At 47.6% G+C, this 16963-nt stretch overlaps 1 protein-coding gene across 2 annotated transcripts in view; it reads left to right on the forward strand.

The window, feature by feature from the left end:
- The window catches only part of USP36 (ubiquitin specific peptidase 36), a 726079-nt gene that overhangs the window by 693795 nt on the left and 15321 nt on the right, over positions 1 to 16963 (forward strand). The window contains exon 18 of one of the 2 annotated variants that reach the window (XM_086931077.1): positions 14945 to 15112. In XM_086931077.1, the coding sequence (XP_086787203.1) occupies positions 14945 to 15112 (168 nt within the window). The remainder of the gene's footprint in view (positions 1 to 14944; positions 15113 to 16963) is intronic. The other variant, XM_086931078.1, reaches the window with a different exon arrangement.

Genomic DNA, 16963 nt, shown 5'->3' on the forward strand with positions numbered 1-16963 from the left:
TTACACACGCCCACCCGCCTCCCCAGCTACCCTTATCTGTTCCAGTATTATCTTAATTAGATACAGCTTACATGGACATCCTTCCTTTTCTTGCGAAGCTCCATTTCCCTAATGGCGAAAAACAATCGGACGATGGAGCCGATGACCATGAACAATGTGGTCCAAAGTAGGAGTCACCCATCTTGTGAGTTCCAAAGAACTTTTCAGGACAAAAACAAACTGCAAACATCCGGGCCCAACACTAGGTGGCGATTTATGCACAGTGTGTAACTGCAGCTCTACATGCCAAGAACAGATGCATACTGGTAAGTAGCATTTTCCTTCTCCAATTACATCCTAGAAATAGCTGGTCCAGGAGATGTACTTTACAGGGATACCACTGATATTCTTCACACATTCTCTTCACATTACTCCTCGTTATACACGTCCAATATACATGGACTGACTCCCCATTGAGTTCTATAAAACATATATAGATCTCTTAGCCTCCATCCTTAATGAAGTGTACGAAGACCCCCTCGAAGCAGGCACACTCCCCCTTCCATGAAGGAAGCGCTCATCATTTCTCTTCTCAAACCTGGAAAACCTGCCACACACTGAGGTTCCTACAGGCCGCTGTCTCTGATCAACTGTTACAAAAATTTTAGCCAACCGCTTAAATCTGCTAATGGAGAAGCTGGTTCTTCCAGACCAAGCAGGTTTTATTCCTGGATGGGCGACATCGCACAACCTTCGCACCTTCTTTTCTATCCACCATAACGTTGATCCTCATTTACCTTTGGCTCCATTCTTCCTATACGCCACAAAGCCGTTTGAATCATTTGAATGTGACTGCCTATTGGGCATCTTGCAACGGATGGGCTTCCCTCCACTTTTTCTCTCATGGATCAGACTGATATATCAACTCCCTACAGCCAAAGTCCTCCTAAATGGCCACCTATCTGCCGCTTTCCCAATCACCAGGGGTGCCTACTTTCTTCCCTGCTTTTCGCTATAGGCTACGCCAACACCATCAGGATAAGGCATTACCTTGTCAACTATGCCAAATATTGCTATCTCTCTATACAGATGATATCGCTCTCTGAGGGATCCGTAGGACAACATAAACCCACTCTTGCAAGAATTCATTGTATTTGGGAAACTTTCCGTGATTCAAATAAACTGGAGTAAGTCACAGACATTCCCCTTCACTCCCACGGCTCAACAGTTCTTCCTGGATTTCCCACAAGAGTGGTGTAACTCTGATATGCGGTATCTCGGAATCCGTGTCACCAGAGACAGGGAGGAATCGATGTGCCTCAATTATGGTACTGCCTTGGTTCGCATCACAGACAGCGTTACCCACTGGATTGCCCTGCCTCTCTCTGTAGTTGGTCGTTCCTCCTTGATTAAAATGGTGGTTCTCCCACAGCTGCTGTTCCTCAATATCCCATATCACCCTGGGAGACATTTTTTTACGGTGCTACAATCGGAAATGATAAGGTTGGTATGGGGAGGCAAGCAACCTCGGCTGCAGTGGAACATTCTTACTAGACCCTACTCTCTAGGGTGATTTCACATCCCGAATTTTTATCTATTACATATGCGCTCAACACACTACGCCAACCACTGAGTTCACCCCCCCTCGCGCTATATACCGCAGGTTGCTGCGGAACACTGAGTAGCCGATCCTGTGCCTTTAGAAAGCGCACTATACATAACCCTCAGCTTCTGGATAAGATGCCCACCTCGGTCTCCTGCACGACTGCAGCCTGGAATCGCATTTCGGCCATGCTGAAGTGCCCCGTCCTTTACTCCGCACTGCTCCCTCTAGCATATCATCCCCGTATGCAACTGCTCCAGGAGGTGGGATTTCACAGGCTCTTAGAACAGACTCATATCAAAACATGAGGTGATTTTATTGTAACTGGCAATTCCGGACACTAGATCAGATTTTCTCTGCCGCCCCACCCTCCCTGGACATATTCCTCTACGTCAGGCTTCGCCAAGGCATACGATCCATTACCCCAGACTTCCCCCAAGAGCCTCCTCCGCTGGCCCCACCTCACCTAATGCTCCGCGCGACATCTCAGTCACATGGTATCCATACTATACCACAACATACACTCGCTGCTGAATGTACCACCTTGCCCATCTCGCGTGCACTGGGACTTAGAGTTAGGACACAAGCTCACAGACGAACAATGGACATAATACTGCCAGCAAACAAAAACAAATCTCTGTGAGTAGTAGATTAAGCATTACACGTTTTAAGTTCTTGCACCGTCTCTATTATACCCCAGTCAAAATGCATAAGTATAAACTGAAAGACACAGACCGCTGCGATAGGTGCAACATCCCGAAGGCGAATTTCCTTCACTTGGCCTGGGGTTTCCCGGGGGTACCTGACTACTGGGAACAGGTTTTTACAGATGACAATGCTATCACTGGAGCGCACTCCTCTGGTTACTGGGATACACTGCACTCATTGCCAAGCCGTAGTGAGTTAAGGCAAGCCAAGCTTCTTCTGGCGCTATATAAATCAATGTGTCTGCCTCATTTTGGATGAGTTGCAGGCGTTTAAACCGATATTTCGCCATTCCCAAATACAGAGCATTACCGTAATCTACTCTACTCTGCTCATAATCAGTGCCTGGATAGTATTACTACAACATACTACTGGGATTCATTGAAAGAGCTTCCTCAGCATCCGTACATGTCCAAAATATCCACCACACACTGCATTCACCTGAACTTTCTTCGAAAGAGAGTCCACTAACAGAAATCCCAAGTTCTTAGCCACTCTGTTTGGCCTGGGGGCAGGGCTGAGAAGGGACGGTCACCACACATCATTCAAGACTTTATTTGCCCCTCCAAAAAGCTGGATTTCTGTTTTTTCTGTATTCAGTTTCAGGCGGTGTGTCTGCATCCATCTGGCTACTTCAGATAGGCAGCCCAACAGAATCCCATGCTTTTCTGTATGTCTCTAGTCAATAGAGATGATAAACACTTTGAGGAATCCCACAGTTCGGACAGGCAGGAAGGTGGATTTGAAAGCGGCTGGTTGAACAGAGTGGGATCTGTTGTTCAGAGAATTTCGGTGGTAGAGTGCAGACCGACTTCATGCAACCTATATACTAATAGGGAATGAGAAACTGTCAAACCGTGGACACATCCAATAAGATGAAGGCCACCGCCTTATCTTGGTCTGACTTTGAGCTGATACTGTCTACTAACAAGGTATATTCTGTGCTGTAGTTGACTTTAAATCGTGTTTTGGAGCCATCCAAAAGGTTATTGCCCTCCAGGAAATGCGTTGAAATCCTTTCCAGCACTTTGTCCATATAAGACTGGAACGAAATGGTGCGATAGTTGGACAGAATAGCTGAATGCATTCCGGCTTTCCTAACCAAAGGCAGCACCAAGGCATATTTCCAGATGGATGGATGGATAGTTTGCCTTTTTCAACAAATAAATAAACATCCAGGTAAAGTTGGACTAAATATGGAGGCCAACTGTGAAAAAAATAAAATGACGGTAGAGGTCCAGTGTTGAACTAGATTTTACCTCCTTCATTGTTCTTTCCACCATTTCTGGTACGAGATCCGAAAACCCGCCCCAATGTGTTACCATCTCAGGGTGTGGATTAGCATCTTTGAGGAAGGACTCCTCTACAGGGAGTTGGGTCTCAAATGTTGAATAGATCTTCTTGATTTTCTTGTTAAAGAATGAAACTATCTTCTCACAGTACTGAACTGAAGCTATGGTCATTTGGTTTAGGGGGACAACGTTGGACAGTTCCTGGACTATCTTAAATATCTCTTTTGATAAGCCAATGTTTTCCTCCAGTCTCTCAAAAAAATACTATTTTCTAGCTTGTCTGAACTTCTTATGGTAGGATTTATTATTGTTCTAAAGGCCAAATGCACACCTGGGACTTAAAGCCGCCATCTGCGCTCCAGGACTTTACCACCCCTCTTCACTTTTCTCAGTTCATTAGTATACCACTTCTCAGTTGGATATAATCTTATCGAATTTCTCCATTTCAGTGCAGCACATCCATGTAGCGCCTTAACTATATCCTTTTCAAATGTGTTACCATTATTTCTAAAGGAGGGCTAAAATTGTCAGTGAAGAAATCAAGATTAACTTTCCTCAAAGATCTCCCAATAGCCCAGGTAACTCCACAATAAACAAGGGGTCTACCTTGTGCAGAAGAGGATAATTTAATTCCCCAATCAAATAATAGGGTCAATAGATTGTATTGTAATTGAGCTTCGATTAGAGAACAGCAATTCCAGAGTATGTCCTGCTTTGTAATACGTGCCCTTAGTCCATTCGTTAAGTTGGAATATTTATATTTAATTCTCTAGATTCCTTCTCCAGGAATCTGCATCTTTCTCAAAATTGAGATTGAAATCCCCAGTCAACAGGAAATATTCATACTTAAAGTTAAACCGAGAGAGTACTGCAGATAGCTTAGCAGCCAGCTGAGGGTTATAGCCTGGGAGTCTATACAGAATAGCTCCCCGCATGATAGTTGTAGATTTAAGGGAGAGCTGAAAAAACAAATGTTTGCAGTCCCCTGCTGAGGGCTCGCTTACTTCTGAGCACTCAAAATATCACTAAAAATGAATGCAACGCCATTCCACCTCCCCTCCACCCCATCCCCACCGAATGTGTTATAACCAATCAGGTGACAGCACGCTCTAGAGCACTTCCAACTCAGATTTTTTTCCTGCATGTCGTGTGAAGAGTCTCCCTGAGCTCTGCTCAATTTCTTCATCTATGACACATTTTTTGATCCTCCAGAATTATATTTCATGTTTCATTTCTCTGACCCTGTCACTAATGTCAGAGTAGCAGAAAACAAGGCAAGAGACTAGAAAATGTCTAAACTTTCCCACAAAAACTCTCATGTTTAGAGATATGAGGCTTTTTTTCTCCATCATCTCCTTGTGTTTGCTTGGTTTGCCGCAAGTTGGCGGGGTATGCCCAGACGTGGACCCCTTGCTCACTTTACCACTGAATTCAAGCTAGCCTGGCTGATATGGGGTGTTACCCCGAAACTGGTCCCAGGATGCTTGTGTCCGGTCCAGGGAAGAATTGGCTTGGTAGTTCGGGCTGGACTGTTCCCATGAGGCACAGGATCAGGACTGATTTGCATATGGCTGGGTCTGAACTGGGGTGGCGAAGTGAGCTAAGGAACGATGATGGATTCAACCCAGATCTGTGACTGGGGGTGAGTGTCTGAAAACTTTCAGTGCTCCGTCCGTCATCTCCTTGTGTTTGCTATTATTGTGGCTACAGAAATTAAATCTGCCATTTCTGAAGAGGACAGTGAAGATTCCTAAACTTCACAAGAGAGGTCAAAGGGAGAGGTTGCGCCAAGGGACTCCAGAAGGCATGCAGAAAAGCCATAAAAAAGACTTATGCGTCTTCATAAGGCATTTCTCACAGAGAGAAGAAATTGGAAAAAAAGCAGCTTCCACGGAGGCAGACACTCTAGCTCCCTCTTCAGCCTGGACACTAATTCAGGGAAATCCTCATAACCTGACAATGAGGCATCAACGGCAAAACCGCCGTCAAAATAATCTTTAACAACAATTACGATAACAAAGTTGACCGCAACCATGTCGACTATTACTACCTCACCTATGACAGCCTCGTCCACAACAGCATCCTCCACGACAGTTGTCTGACGGTTGTCGACTGCGGTCTCATATGACGGTAGTCTACAGCAGCCTCGTCTATGATGGTCGTCCACGCCTCGTCTATGGCTGCCTTGACTGTGACTGCTTTGTCAACCACGGCTTAGTCTACAATGAATGTCTCGTCGATGACAAACCTAGTCGATTTCAAGCTAATTATCTATGTCGTCCTCGTCAACGACTATCCTGATGACAATGCAAACGATTACGAAAGCACTGTAGTAGTCAACAAGAACCAAAGAGCTATAATCCAGCATAACTTAATATCTAGACTCAAGGGGACTAATATAAAAAATTTTGAACAAAGGCACACAACGGCTGACCAAAGTATCAGCACCTCAATCCCTGTTGAATTCTAAATAATGTCCTGTGCATCTATTTCCGGCACTCGGCACTCGCCGTCGTTGAGCGCCACTGGAATCCATAGACGAAAAGATACTTTTGAATGGAAGGTGCACCAGAAAAGCAGTCAGGATAACAAATTTAGTCCATCAATCTTCTTTCAACTCACAATTAGAGTAAGTCAAGCCAGATCCCAGCACGAGATCATAGAAATACCGTAATCCTGGTTACGGCATGGTAGCCAGCAGCAGCAGCTGACTCTCATTGTGAGTTGAATATGCAGGCAATACTACTGCATACTATAAGGAACTCTTCTGAATACTCTACATTATCAATCAAGCCCTGATGAAGTTCCTTATGCACAAGTAACGAAACGCGTTGGCTGAATGCTGATTTTAACTCCAGTTTGAATTAAGAAGATTGATGGACTAAATTTGTTATCCTGACTACTTTTCTGGTGCACCTTCCATTAAGAAGTGACTCATATAAGCATGTATACAGCAGACAGCGTTATATGGAGAGGCGATATGTGTAGCAATTTCACCGCTTCGCTTGTATTATAGATGTAGCTTCAATAGGATTCCCACAACTGACAGGGTCAGTGGTCCTTAAAAGCCAAGTTTGCTTCAAGGCCTCAACATGTAGAAACTGTGGTGCACATATCCCTAATATTTTTACCTTAATATGGTGACGCTCTGATTGGCAAGCAGGTCGACGACGCCTAGCAAGCAGCCAAGGCTGACTCTGACACTGCAAGATCTTTTGCCATATTACAATTTCGAAAGAAACCCCCTTTAAAGGAACCACAAAAGAAACCCTTATCCTTATCAAGTAGGATACCAGACCTATCCTGTGGGAGGTAAACATCTTAAATGTTGTTATTTATAGCTTAAAATAGCATCGGACAAATACGTCCTGGATCTCATTAAATATGGTAAGACGTTCGTTTGTCCGGATTCCTCCCACCACTCCACCAAAACGAGGGTGCCCACCTCATCTGCATCTCAATCTACTTAGGAAGGATGTGTTAGCTATGCTAACCAAAGGTTCCATTAGAAAAAGGCCCACATTGTTAGCAAGTACAAGCTTCTATTCTCAGTTTTTCCACAACACGAAAACAGAGGAGTGGCGATCAATCTTAGACCTCTGGAAATTAAACCAGTATTTCCGGAAACAATCCTTTTGCATGGTCACCCTCTCCGCATTTTACTTCAAATCAGCGTCCTGCATTTTACCCGAATGTCTTGCCCCTGTGGCCGCTATTTTTCATGAAGGACGGTTATCCGGTATGCCCCTACCACAAAACTGTTTGATAAAAGCACCAATGTCATTTCAAGCATCCAAGGCCACAGAGGCTTGCCTAGAGATGTTTCACAACCTAGGTCTCCTTTTGATTTATCAAAGATCAACTCCTCCTTCCAAAAAGATACTGTTCCTCGGTCGCAACACTCGATACTGTCCAACACAAAGACTTTCTATCCCAAGACAAGCAAGGAAGGCTGTAGGAACTGGCTCTCAAACCATTTATAAAAAAAAGTTTCAGTGCATCTGTTAAATTAGCTTCTGGTCATGGTGTCCTCAGCGATCAATATGACACCTCTTGAGCACCTGAAAATGAGGGCCTTACAGGAACAGCTACAAAGCCAATAGATTCAAACAAAAAGATCGTTCAAGGACTTTGTGAACTTAACACCAGGTATGACAGAAGCTGTAGCCTGGTGGTCCCAGACGTCCCACCTGTCCAAGGGCCTCACGTTCTTACCTCTAATACCTCTCTTCCTAAGGACTACGGATTCCTCCCTGGAGAGCTGAGACGATCATCTACAGAACCTGCAAATTCAACGAAAGTGGTGTTCACTCCAGAAGAGCATACATATCAATCGCCTGGACTTCAGAGCAATTCCGAACCCCAAGCTTTCAGGCCAATGCTTGTAGAGTCTATTATGTTTGTTCACAACAACAATACCACCAGTATGCAATACGTGAACAAACTAAACAGCACAAAATCACTGGCGCTGTGCAAGGAAGCTCATGAAATCTGGAGCCGGCTAACAGCACACAGAATAACTCTTCGAGCCGAACATGTTTGTGACTAGCAGTCTCTTAGTATACATGCTAAGCAGAACTGGAACCAGCCTCCACAAATGTGAGTTTGATCAGTCTGAGCTAAATATGATCTGCTCGTTCTGGTGCAAACTGGCTCTACATCTCTTTGCAACAAACAAAAACTGCAAATGCCAGTTCTATGCAACTTGGCATCCACATCCCGGATCGTGGGGGAATGACTTTCGATAGATTGTCCAAAATCAATGCCTAGCCCCTATACCCCTGATCCCTTTAATACCAAAGGTTCTCAGCAAGATGAAAGCAGAATGGTGTTGTATCATCCTGATAGCTCCCAGATAGCCCACACAACATTGGTTCACAGAGCTTCTTGTGTTAACAGAAACAAAACACATTCACCTACCAACATGCTGTAAACTTTTATCTGAAAGAAACAGTTGGTTATGGATTCCTTACCTTAGAATATCTCCCGAGGCGTCAGACTGAATCCAGAAAGTTTAGTCCGCAGTACACCTGCGCGTCTGTAGGTGGCGTTGGTCGAGTCCAACATCGTGGTCGCCGGGATGAAGACGCAGAGGTTACTTAGACGCCGCTCTCGCAAGCTGACGTCAGTTCTTTCTTTTTCCGCGCTTGCAGATCCGGAGAGAGCGTTACCCCCAGTCATTTCTTGACTGACTTTTTGCGACTCTTTGTCTACTTCTTTTCAAGTCTTACATCCACTCGTGGTGCACGAGGGATGCCCGGCTTCAAGGCCTGTGGTTCCTGTAACCGACTGTTGTCGGTAACGGATCTGCACCGCTACTGCTGGAGCGCGACCATGACCCCAGTCGTGCTCTGACTGCCGGACAATGGCCCTGAAGTCTTTGCGGGAGCAGTCCTGAAAGCTCCTTGAGGCCCGACAGTCAGCTCCGCATCGTTCGAGGGCCCAGCTGCGTGGGAGGTCACGGAATCGATCGCAGAGCAACCATCACTCCTCGTCGAAGTATTCACACTCCGGGTCAGTTAAGTCAAAGCACAAAAAGAAGTCGAAGACGCATTGCTGCTCTACGACTTCCCCTCATCCGTCAACCAACACGACGAAGGGTTCGAGTGGTGCTACTCCTGCGGCTCCGTATGCAGAGCCTTCAGGGTAGACTCCAACCTGACCGGGAGTGACCCCTGCCCAGCATTGTCCATTTTATGAAGAGATGCATGCCATCTTTGTGCAGCCCTACTCCGCCAATGCGCCTTCAGGCCCACCGGACTCGGTTTAGGGTTCTAGGCCTTCGACCCTTCGACGCCGGCAGCTCCGGCCTCTGCTCCACAGTGCGCCCTTGGATCCAGGCCTGGATTCGGATCGGCGCCGGTCGACCTCGTGACCCCTCCACCAGCGTGGATTCCACCGGCACCACGTCTGCAGCCGACGTCGAGCCCGTCTACGGAGCCAGAACGACATCATCCGACACCAGATTCAACACCGATGGTTACGTTTGTACCTGCATTCCACCCTTGCCATTTTCAGCCATTTTGGCAGCCGGAGGAGAGTAAAGAAGACTGGGAGGGGTCTGAGCACCCTTTACCTGCCCAGCTAGAGTATGAGCCGGACTGGAGAGAGGAACTGGGGGATGTCAATAGTCTGGATACCTCCCCTGACGTAAGCATGCTGTCTCCTCCTACCATGGCTACTGAGGAGGGAGCATTATACACAGTGGTGTTGCGTAGGGCGTCCGAGGCTCTCCACCTCGAGCTTCCTATGGTGCCAGTCGGGACTAACTTCCTGCCAGCTTCAGCCGGCAGCGAGCTCTTCGGAGACCCTGTTGCCTTCAGTGAAGCCCTTACGTACATCCTTTTAGGCACTTGGTCTGCGCCCAACACAGGGGTCCTTGTGGATAGGATGGTTGCCTGCAGCCACCGCCCAGCCCCGGGCAACCCTCACTTTTTTATCTCCCAACACCCGACCCCAAAAGCTTGGTGGTCCAAGCCTCTACGTCCAAGGGCGCCTTCCCTACAGCTCCGCCCTATAGGGAATCCAAGAAGCTGGATCAACTTGGGAAGAAGATGTTTTCTTTCTCCAGCTTGGGACTGCAGTCAGAACACACTGCATGTCTGTTGTGCCGTTATTCCCACTCTGTGTGGTATACAGTGGCGAAAGTGCTGCCTTAGTGCCCTGAGGAGGCTTGGGCCGTTCTCTGCCAATCGGTCGCAGAGGGGAGACATGCAGCAAAGTTTACTATCTGCTGTGGGCTGGATACCACCTACGCACCAGGCAGAACGATTCCCTCATTAGTAGCCCTTCGGCGCTACGCCTGGATGTGTTCGACTGGGTTTTCCTGGGATGTCCAATCCACACTTATGGACATGCCCTTTGATGGCACAAGGCAGAGAATGCGCTGGTGCGCTTTAAAGACTCTTGAGTTACGGCCAGGTCCTTGGGCCTCTCCACAACCCGCCCTGCGCAGTCTGCCTTTTTCTCCTTTCGTGGCTACGTAAGGGGTGCCCCACTAAGTCCCGCCCAGAGCCACAGGCCCGCACAGGCTGTTCTTTCCCCAGCGCGGCCGGGGATGTGGGAACCACCGGCGTGGTTCTGGGGGCTAGCGAGCGGGCCAGTCCACCTCGGCCCCCTCTGCATCAGCCGCCTATCCCTCCTAGTCCAACCTTCCAGGGCCACCAAACGCCAGTGGGCGGCTAGATCCGCCATCATCTCACCCACTGATGCACCATCACGTCGGACAGGTGGGTTCTGCAGATAGTCCAAATGGGCTACTCCCTCCCCTTCTAGACTACTTCTCCCTCCATGCCACCTCAGTACCATCGCATGTCGGAGCATCACTTGGCCCTTCTCCAACAGGAAGTTCCGGGCCGCTTGGCCAAGAGGGCCTGAGAGCACGTTCCTGTCCCAGAAGTAGGTCATGGTTGCAATTCCTACTACTTTCTGGTGCCCAAGTAGGACAAAGGCCTGCATTCTATCTTGGATCTCAGGGACGTCAACCTCTTCCTCCGGAAGGAGAAGTTCAAAATGTTGACGCTCGCTCAGGCCTGGTCTGCCCTCGACCCTGAAGACTGGTTTGTAGCATTGGACTTGCAGGACGCTTATTTTTACATCCCTGTCCTGCCGGCCCATCAGTGTTACCTGCGGTTCACTGTAGGCCACAAGCACTTTCAGTTTACCGTGCTCCCCTTTGGCCTTACCAGCGCCCCTTAGGTGTTCACAAAAGTGATGGTGGTGGTCGCAGCTTATCTGTGCAGATCAGGGGGTTCCAGTCTTCACCTATCTCGATGACCAGTTGTTAAAGGTGGGCTCGCCCCAGGCAGTCGTCTCCCACCCCCAGACTACGGCCGTCTTCCTGCATTTGCTGGGGTTCTCGATCAACGTGCCGAAGTCGCACCTGATTCCCTCTCAGAAGCTCCTTTTCATTGGAGCGGTTCTGAACACGATGCAGTTTCGGGTTTATCCTCCCGAACAGCGAGTCCGGGATATTCGGGCTATGATTCCGATCTTTGAGCCTGGTTTCGGTCAGGATGACCCTGAGGCTGCTGGGCTTCATGGCCTCCTGCATCCTGTTGGTCAATCATGCCAGGTGGCATATGCGGGCTCTGCAGTGGAACCTGAAGTTCCAGTGGACGCAGCACCAGGGGAATCTGTCCGATTGCATCCAGATCTCCGAGGGCAATGCACAACAGTTGCAGTGGTGGCTCACGAACCAGGATTAGGTCAACGGCAGATCCGCTCCCTTCCCAAACCAGAACACACAGTGGTGACAGACGAATCCCTTCTGTGATGGGGCGGCCACATGGTAGAGGCCGAGATAAGAGGACTCTGGTCTCTGGCGGAGTCTGAGCTCCACATCAACCTTCAGGAGCTTCGGGCGATCCGTCTTGCACTGAAGGCATTCCTTTCCTCTGTCCGGGAAAAAGTAGTGCAGGTGTTCACGGACAACACCACCGTCATCTGGTACTGCAACAAACAAGGCTTAGTGGGGTCGTGGACCCTATATCAGGAGGCCCTGCGCCTCTAAACATGGCTGGAACATCAGGGCATTTCCCCTGGTGGTTCAACACCTGGTAGGTTCTCTGAACGCCACGGCGGACAAACACAGCCGCAGGTGCATGATGGATCACGGATGGCGTCTTCACTTGGAGGTGGTGCAAGTTCTCTTTCTGCAGTGGGGGGTAGCCTTGGTTCGATCTGTTCACCACCAAAGAGAACGTGCAATGTCAGCACTTCTGCGCGTTGGAGTGCTTCTAAGGCAGCACTTGCTCGGCAGCGCTTTTCATTGTGAGTGGAATTGTGGCCTCCTGTATGCCTTTCTGCCAGTACCACTTCTACCCAGAGTGCTGAAGAAGATAGAGTGCAACCAGGCCCAAGTCATTCTTGTGGCTCCGGACTGGGCGCGAAGCGTCTGGTACCCCGAGCAGACTGCCTCTTTGGCAGGATCTTCTGTCACAGGAGCAGGGGATGGTCCTCCACCTGAACCTGTCTAGCCTCCACCTCCTTGCGTGGAGTTTGAGCATCAACTGTTGACAGCTTTTGACTTTCCTCCCTAAGTCTGTAATGTCCTATTGGCAGCCAGGAGTCCCTCCACTAAAACGGTATACTCCTGTAGATGGAACAAATTTGTGGCATGGTGCACAGCAAAGGCTGTGGATACCCTTCGGCTCCTCGTTCACATCTTTATTCTATCTTTGGCCCAGCAGGGCTCTGCTCTGGGCACTCTTAAAGGCTACCTTTCGGCCATCTCGGCCTTTCTTCACCTTCCTGATCAGCCTTCTCTTTTCAAGTCCCCGATTGTGTAAATAGATTTCTAAAGGGCATTACTCACCTCTTTCCTCCTTCTCCTTTCATAATGCCTCAATGGGACTTGAATCTTGTCCTTACTTATCTTGTGTGTGCTCTGTTCGAGCCACTACATAATTGTCCTCTTCGTCTTCTTACTTTGAAGACCGCTTTCCTGCTTGCCATCACATCTATTCGCAGAGTGAGTGCGCTTCAGGCTCTATTCTCCAAGCATCCCTTTCTTGCTGTTCATCCGGACAAAGTGGGCCTTCACACTAGGCCTTCTTTTCTACCCAAAGTGCTTACTTCTTTCCACATAGGTCAGACCATCACATTGCTCACCTTCTTCCTGCGTCCACACCCTTCCAAAGAGAAGGAGAGAAACCACCGCCTGGACCCAAAACATGCGCAGTGCTTCTACCTTGATCGCACTAATGATTTCTGGGTGGACGATCAACTCTTTGTGGGTTATGTGGGTGTAAAAAAAAGTAGGGCTGTACACAAACTTACCATCGCTCGATGGGTTGTCCTACGCATCAAAATCTGTTCTTCTTTGGCGAAGAAGGAACCTCCAGTGGGACTGCACGCCCACTCTTCCAGGGCGACAGCAGCCACTACTGCTTCGGGATGGGGAGTTCCGCTGATTGACATCTGCCAGGCAGCCACGTGGGCATCCCTGCACACGTTCACAAAACATTACGGCCTGGATAGCCAAGTCCGGAGAGACTGCTTTTTCGGCTGTTCTGTTCCCCAGGATTTTCTGGCGTGAACTTAGTTCAGACCCACCTCCTGGGTAGGCATTGCTGGGGTATCTATTCTAAGGTAAGGAATCTTTAACTAATGGTCTCTTTCAGATGAACAAGTTACTTACGTTCGGTAATGATGTATCTGTAAGAGACATACATTATAGATTCCTTACCGCCTCACCCATCCTCCCCGTTCTGCGAACTGACTAGGGATTGGGACACCCTTCCAGGGCCCTAGTTATGTGCACCAGTGGTCAGTGTCGTAAAGGGCACTGCACTGCTGGCGTGGAAAGTCATGTCAGAACTGACAGCGTTCAGGGCCGGTGTCGAAGTAGACATCACAATGTCATCCCGGCGACCACGACGCAGGCGACGGACGTGGAGTTGATTGATGCGATGCAACTTTCCAACGCACAGGGGTACTGTTACAGAAAAGTTCCCCGGATCCGGTCTGACGCCTGGGGGTTATTCGAAGGTAAGGTATCTAATGTATGTCTCTTACAGATACATCATTACTGAAGGTAAGAAACTTGTTAGTTAGTTACCTTTACTTTCCTTCCCCTGTGGTCAAAAGGCATTGAGGCACTGGTTTTGAACCAGTGTAGAGCATATGCTCCACAGTAATATGCTTCAAACAGACAAAGTTTTTTACCTGTAACCAACTGTAGCTTGTTGTGTTATAGATTCACATCCACTACCCAACTCTCTGGTGAACATAAAGTAGTAGTGATATTTGGTATTACTAATGATTTCATACCTTACTTGACACACCCCTCTAGACACACCTCTTCAGATGGGGAAGAAAACTCAATCTCGCGTGGCGTTTGTGCTGCTGCATTGTGGCTTTCTACTAGGTTATTAGGAGTCCTCTCAAGCGAAATTATTAAAACTGTAATATTCCAACACTAGGTTATACAGCCTGTAAAAGACAACACAACAAGCTACATGTAGTTGGTTTAGGTAGGCAACATTTTATGTATTTTCCTAGATCCCACCAGACATCTGGAAATATTCCATCACTTCTGAATAGTAGAGAATATCCTCAGATGGCAACCTGTCATGAAACGATCACTTTCGTCTTGTGGTGACCTACTGTGTTGAAAGCTCCAAATTGTTTATAATTATAAGTAGGTTGTATTTTTTAAACATGAGTGGGTTTGAGGTGTTTCTCACCTGTGATGGGCCAAAATATGATTGTTTAGGATTGAGGACTTTGTGTTAATTCAGAAATACTCCATTTTTTTTGTGATTGATATGGATACCAAAGGTTTTATAGGTATGTTTGTTACCAGAGTTGTGGTATTTTAGTACAGGTTAAGCATTATTAAGGGTATTTTCTGTCTCACCAGCTGCAGTAGTCATGTGGGATAGTCAGGTGCACGATGGCTACAGGCGTACTTCCAGCATGAAAATGCCAGAATCCAATGCTCCTGGCCTATCCTGGGATGGAAGTAAGGACTCTAATGTGGTGATGGAACTTCTGAAGAATTCCTCAGACAAAGCTTACGGGACTCAAGGTAACCTACCTCTACTCTGAGAACGCATGCCTTATAGCAACCAGTTACTTGAGGCTCTGTCTGCTGGACCACGCTTTGAGACCGACCTCTTTACTATAACTTTCCGATGGCTACTTCTAAACACAGATTCCTTGCCTTAGAATTCTCAAACATATGGTAGTAACTCCAGAAATATTTTTCAAGAAATGCCCCTAGGAGCTGCAAGGTGCGCTGGCTCTGTAACGCCTTAGAAGTAATAATGTAGAATTCAACATAAGCTACACTGAAATCAGTTACTTTCTTTTCACGCCCTTCAACACGGATCCAAAGCTCCATTCTTAAATTTGTCCGCCTATCAACTCCTAAAACAAAACCCAGTGAGCTACAGAACGATGTGCCCTCCTTAAACTATATATTTCAAACCATGTAATGACTGTAGAAAACATTGGTCTGTCACTGACCCACAGAACGATTGTCTGTGCTGTTTAGGCACAGGACTCCTCTCTAAACGGTGCAGTAAATGTGCCATCATGCCCTTGAAGGCAATATAGGATCGAGGAGCCAAGTTGTACATTGCTGAATATATATGAAGTAGTCACAGCTTTTGTGCGAATGCCACGCCCAAGTTGTGGAGACACTCTTTCCTTCTCTCGGTCCATTCCCTAAAGAGGTCTACTTCTGGGTTGAAGTCCAAACAGTAAAAAGCAAAGTGAGACTCGACCCCATCTTAAGACCCTGTAGCCAAGGAAAAAGTGTGAGGGTGTCACCATGTCAATTGATCTCCCTCTAGACCTGCGGTCACAGTAGATTCCTCAACTGATCCCAATGTGCCCTGAGCTTCCCAAGCCATCGGCACTGTTGCAGCACATCAAGGCATTCTAAGGCTCTAGGCTGCAGATATTCAGTGCCCTTTGGGCTCCAGTGAACCACCGGGCCTTCAATTACATTCCAGCTCTTATGAAAATGTTGCAGTCCGTGCCAGTCACATCCTATCCCTTGGTTCCCTTTAATCACGCCCTCATTGATTGCTTGATGGGCACTTGGGAAAGCCCAGCTCTTTCCCACCAGAAGATAGGCAGGTTGCCAGGATTGCATAATCCTGATTTTTCTCGCAAAACCCTGCCTCAGAAAGCCTCGTGTTTCAGGCTTCAGCCATTAAGTCGAACCCCAGTTTATTCCCTACAACTTCTTTGGATAGGTAGTCCAAGAGGATTGAGCCATTTGGAAAACAAATGTTCTTGGCTAGCCTGTCAATGCATTGTAGTTTTGGCTCTCTACATGCATGTCCTTTAGGACATGGCTACCAAGGTCTTACTGGCAGTCCCACGACACTGTAGGGCCCGTCTTGCACAATTTATGATGCGTCTAAATACGTTATTTGTGTTGCCTTTGATACTACTGATTGCTTGGGAAGGGCAGTTGGCACAAGTGTTGTGCTCTGCTGCTGCATGTGGATGCGGCCCAGAAATTTTTCAGGAGATGTACATGCCTCTTTCATGGGTATGCCCTTTGATGGCTCACGTTTTTTGGGTCAAAAAGCTTATGCTGCCCTGGATAGTTTTCACCGATCTTTTGCAGTCCCTGAGTTTATCCAGTATTGGGGTATCTTTCATAGATTCACATGCCTGAATCATTCCCCGTCGTCGAGGCGGGAGTCCCACGGTAAATAAAAAAGCAGTGCCAAAAGCACTTTGCAGTAGTAGGCCCTAGAAAAAGGCCTGAGGCCTATATTATAGTAGCCTATCTACCTCATTATGCTAAAAGACCCAAAGTCTTTGCTCCAACCAATCAGCTCACAGCACCCTCTAGACCCTTCCCTGCAGAGCCAGCTCTCCTCAGATTTTCACCGCACTTCGTGTGGAAGGGAGTCTC

Source organism: Lissotriton vulgaris, chromosome 7 (assembly GCF_964263255.1).
Source record: "Lissotriton vulgaris chromosome 7, aLisVul1.2, whole genome shotgun sequence".
NCBI classification, from domain to species: Eukaryota; Metazoa; Chordata; class Amphibia; order Caudata; family Salamandridae; genus Lissotriton; species Lissotriton vulgaris.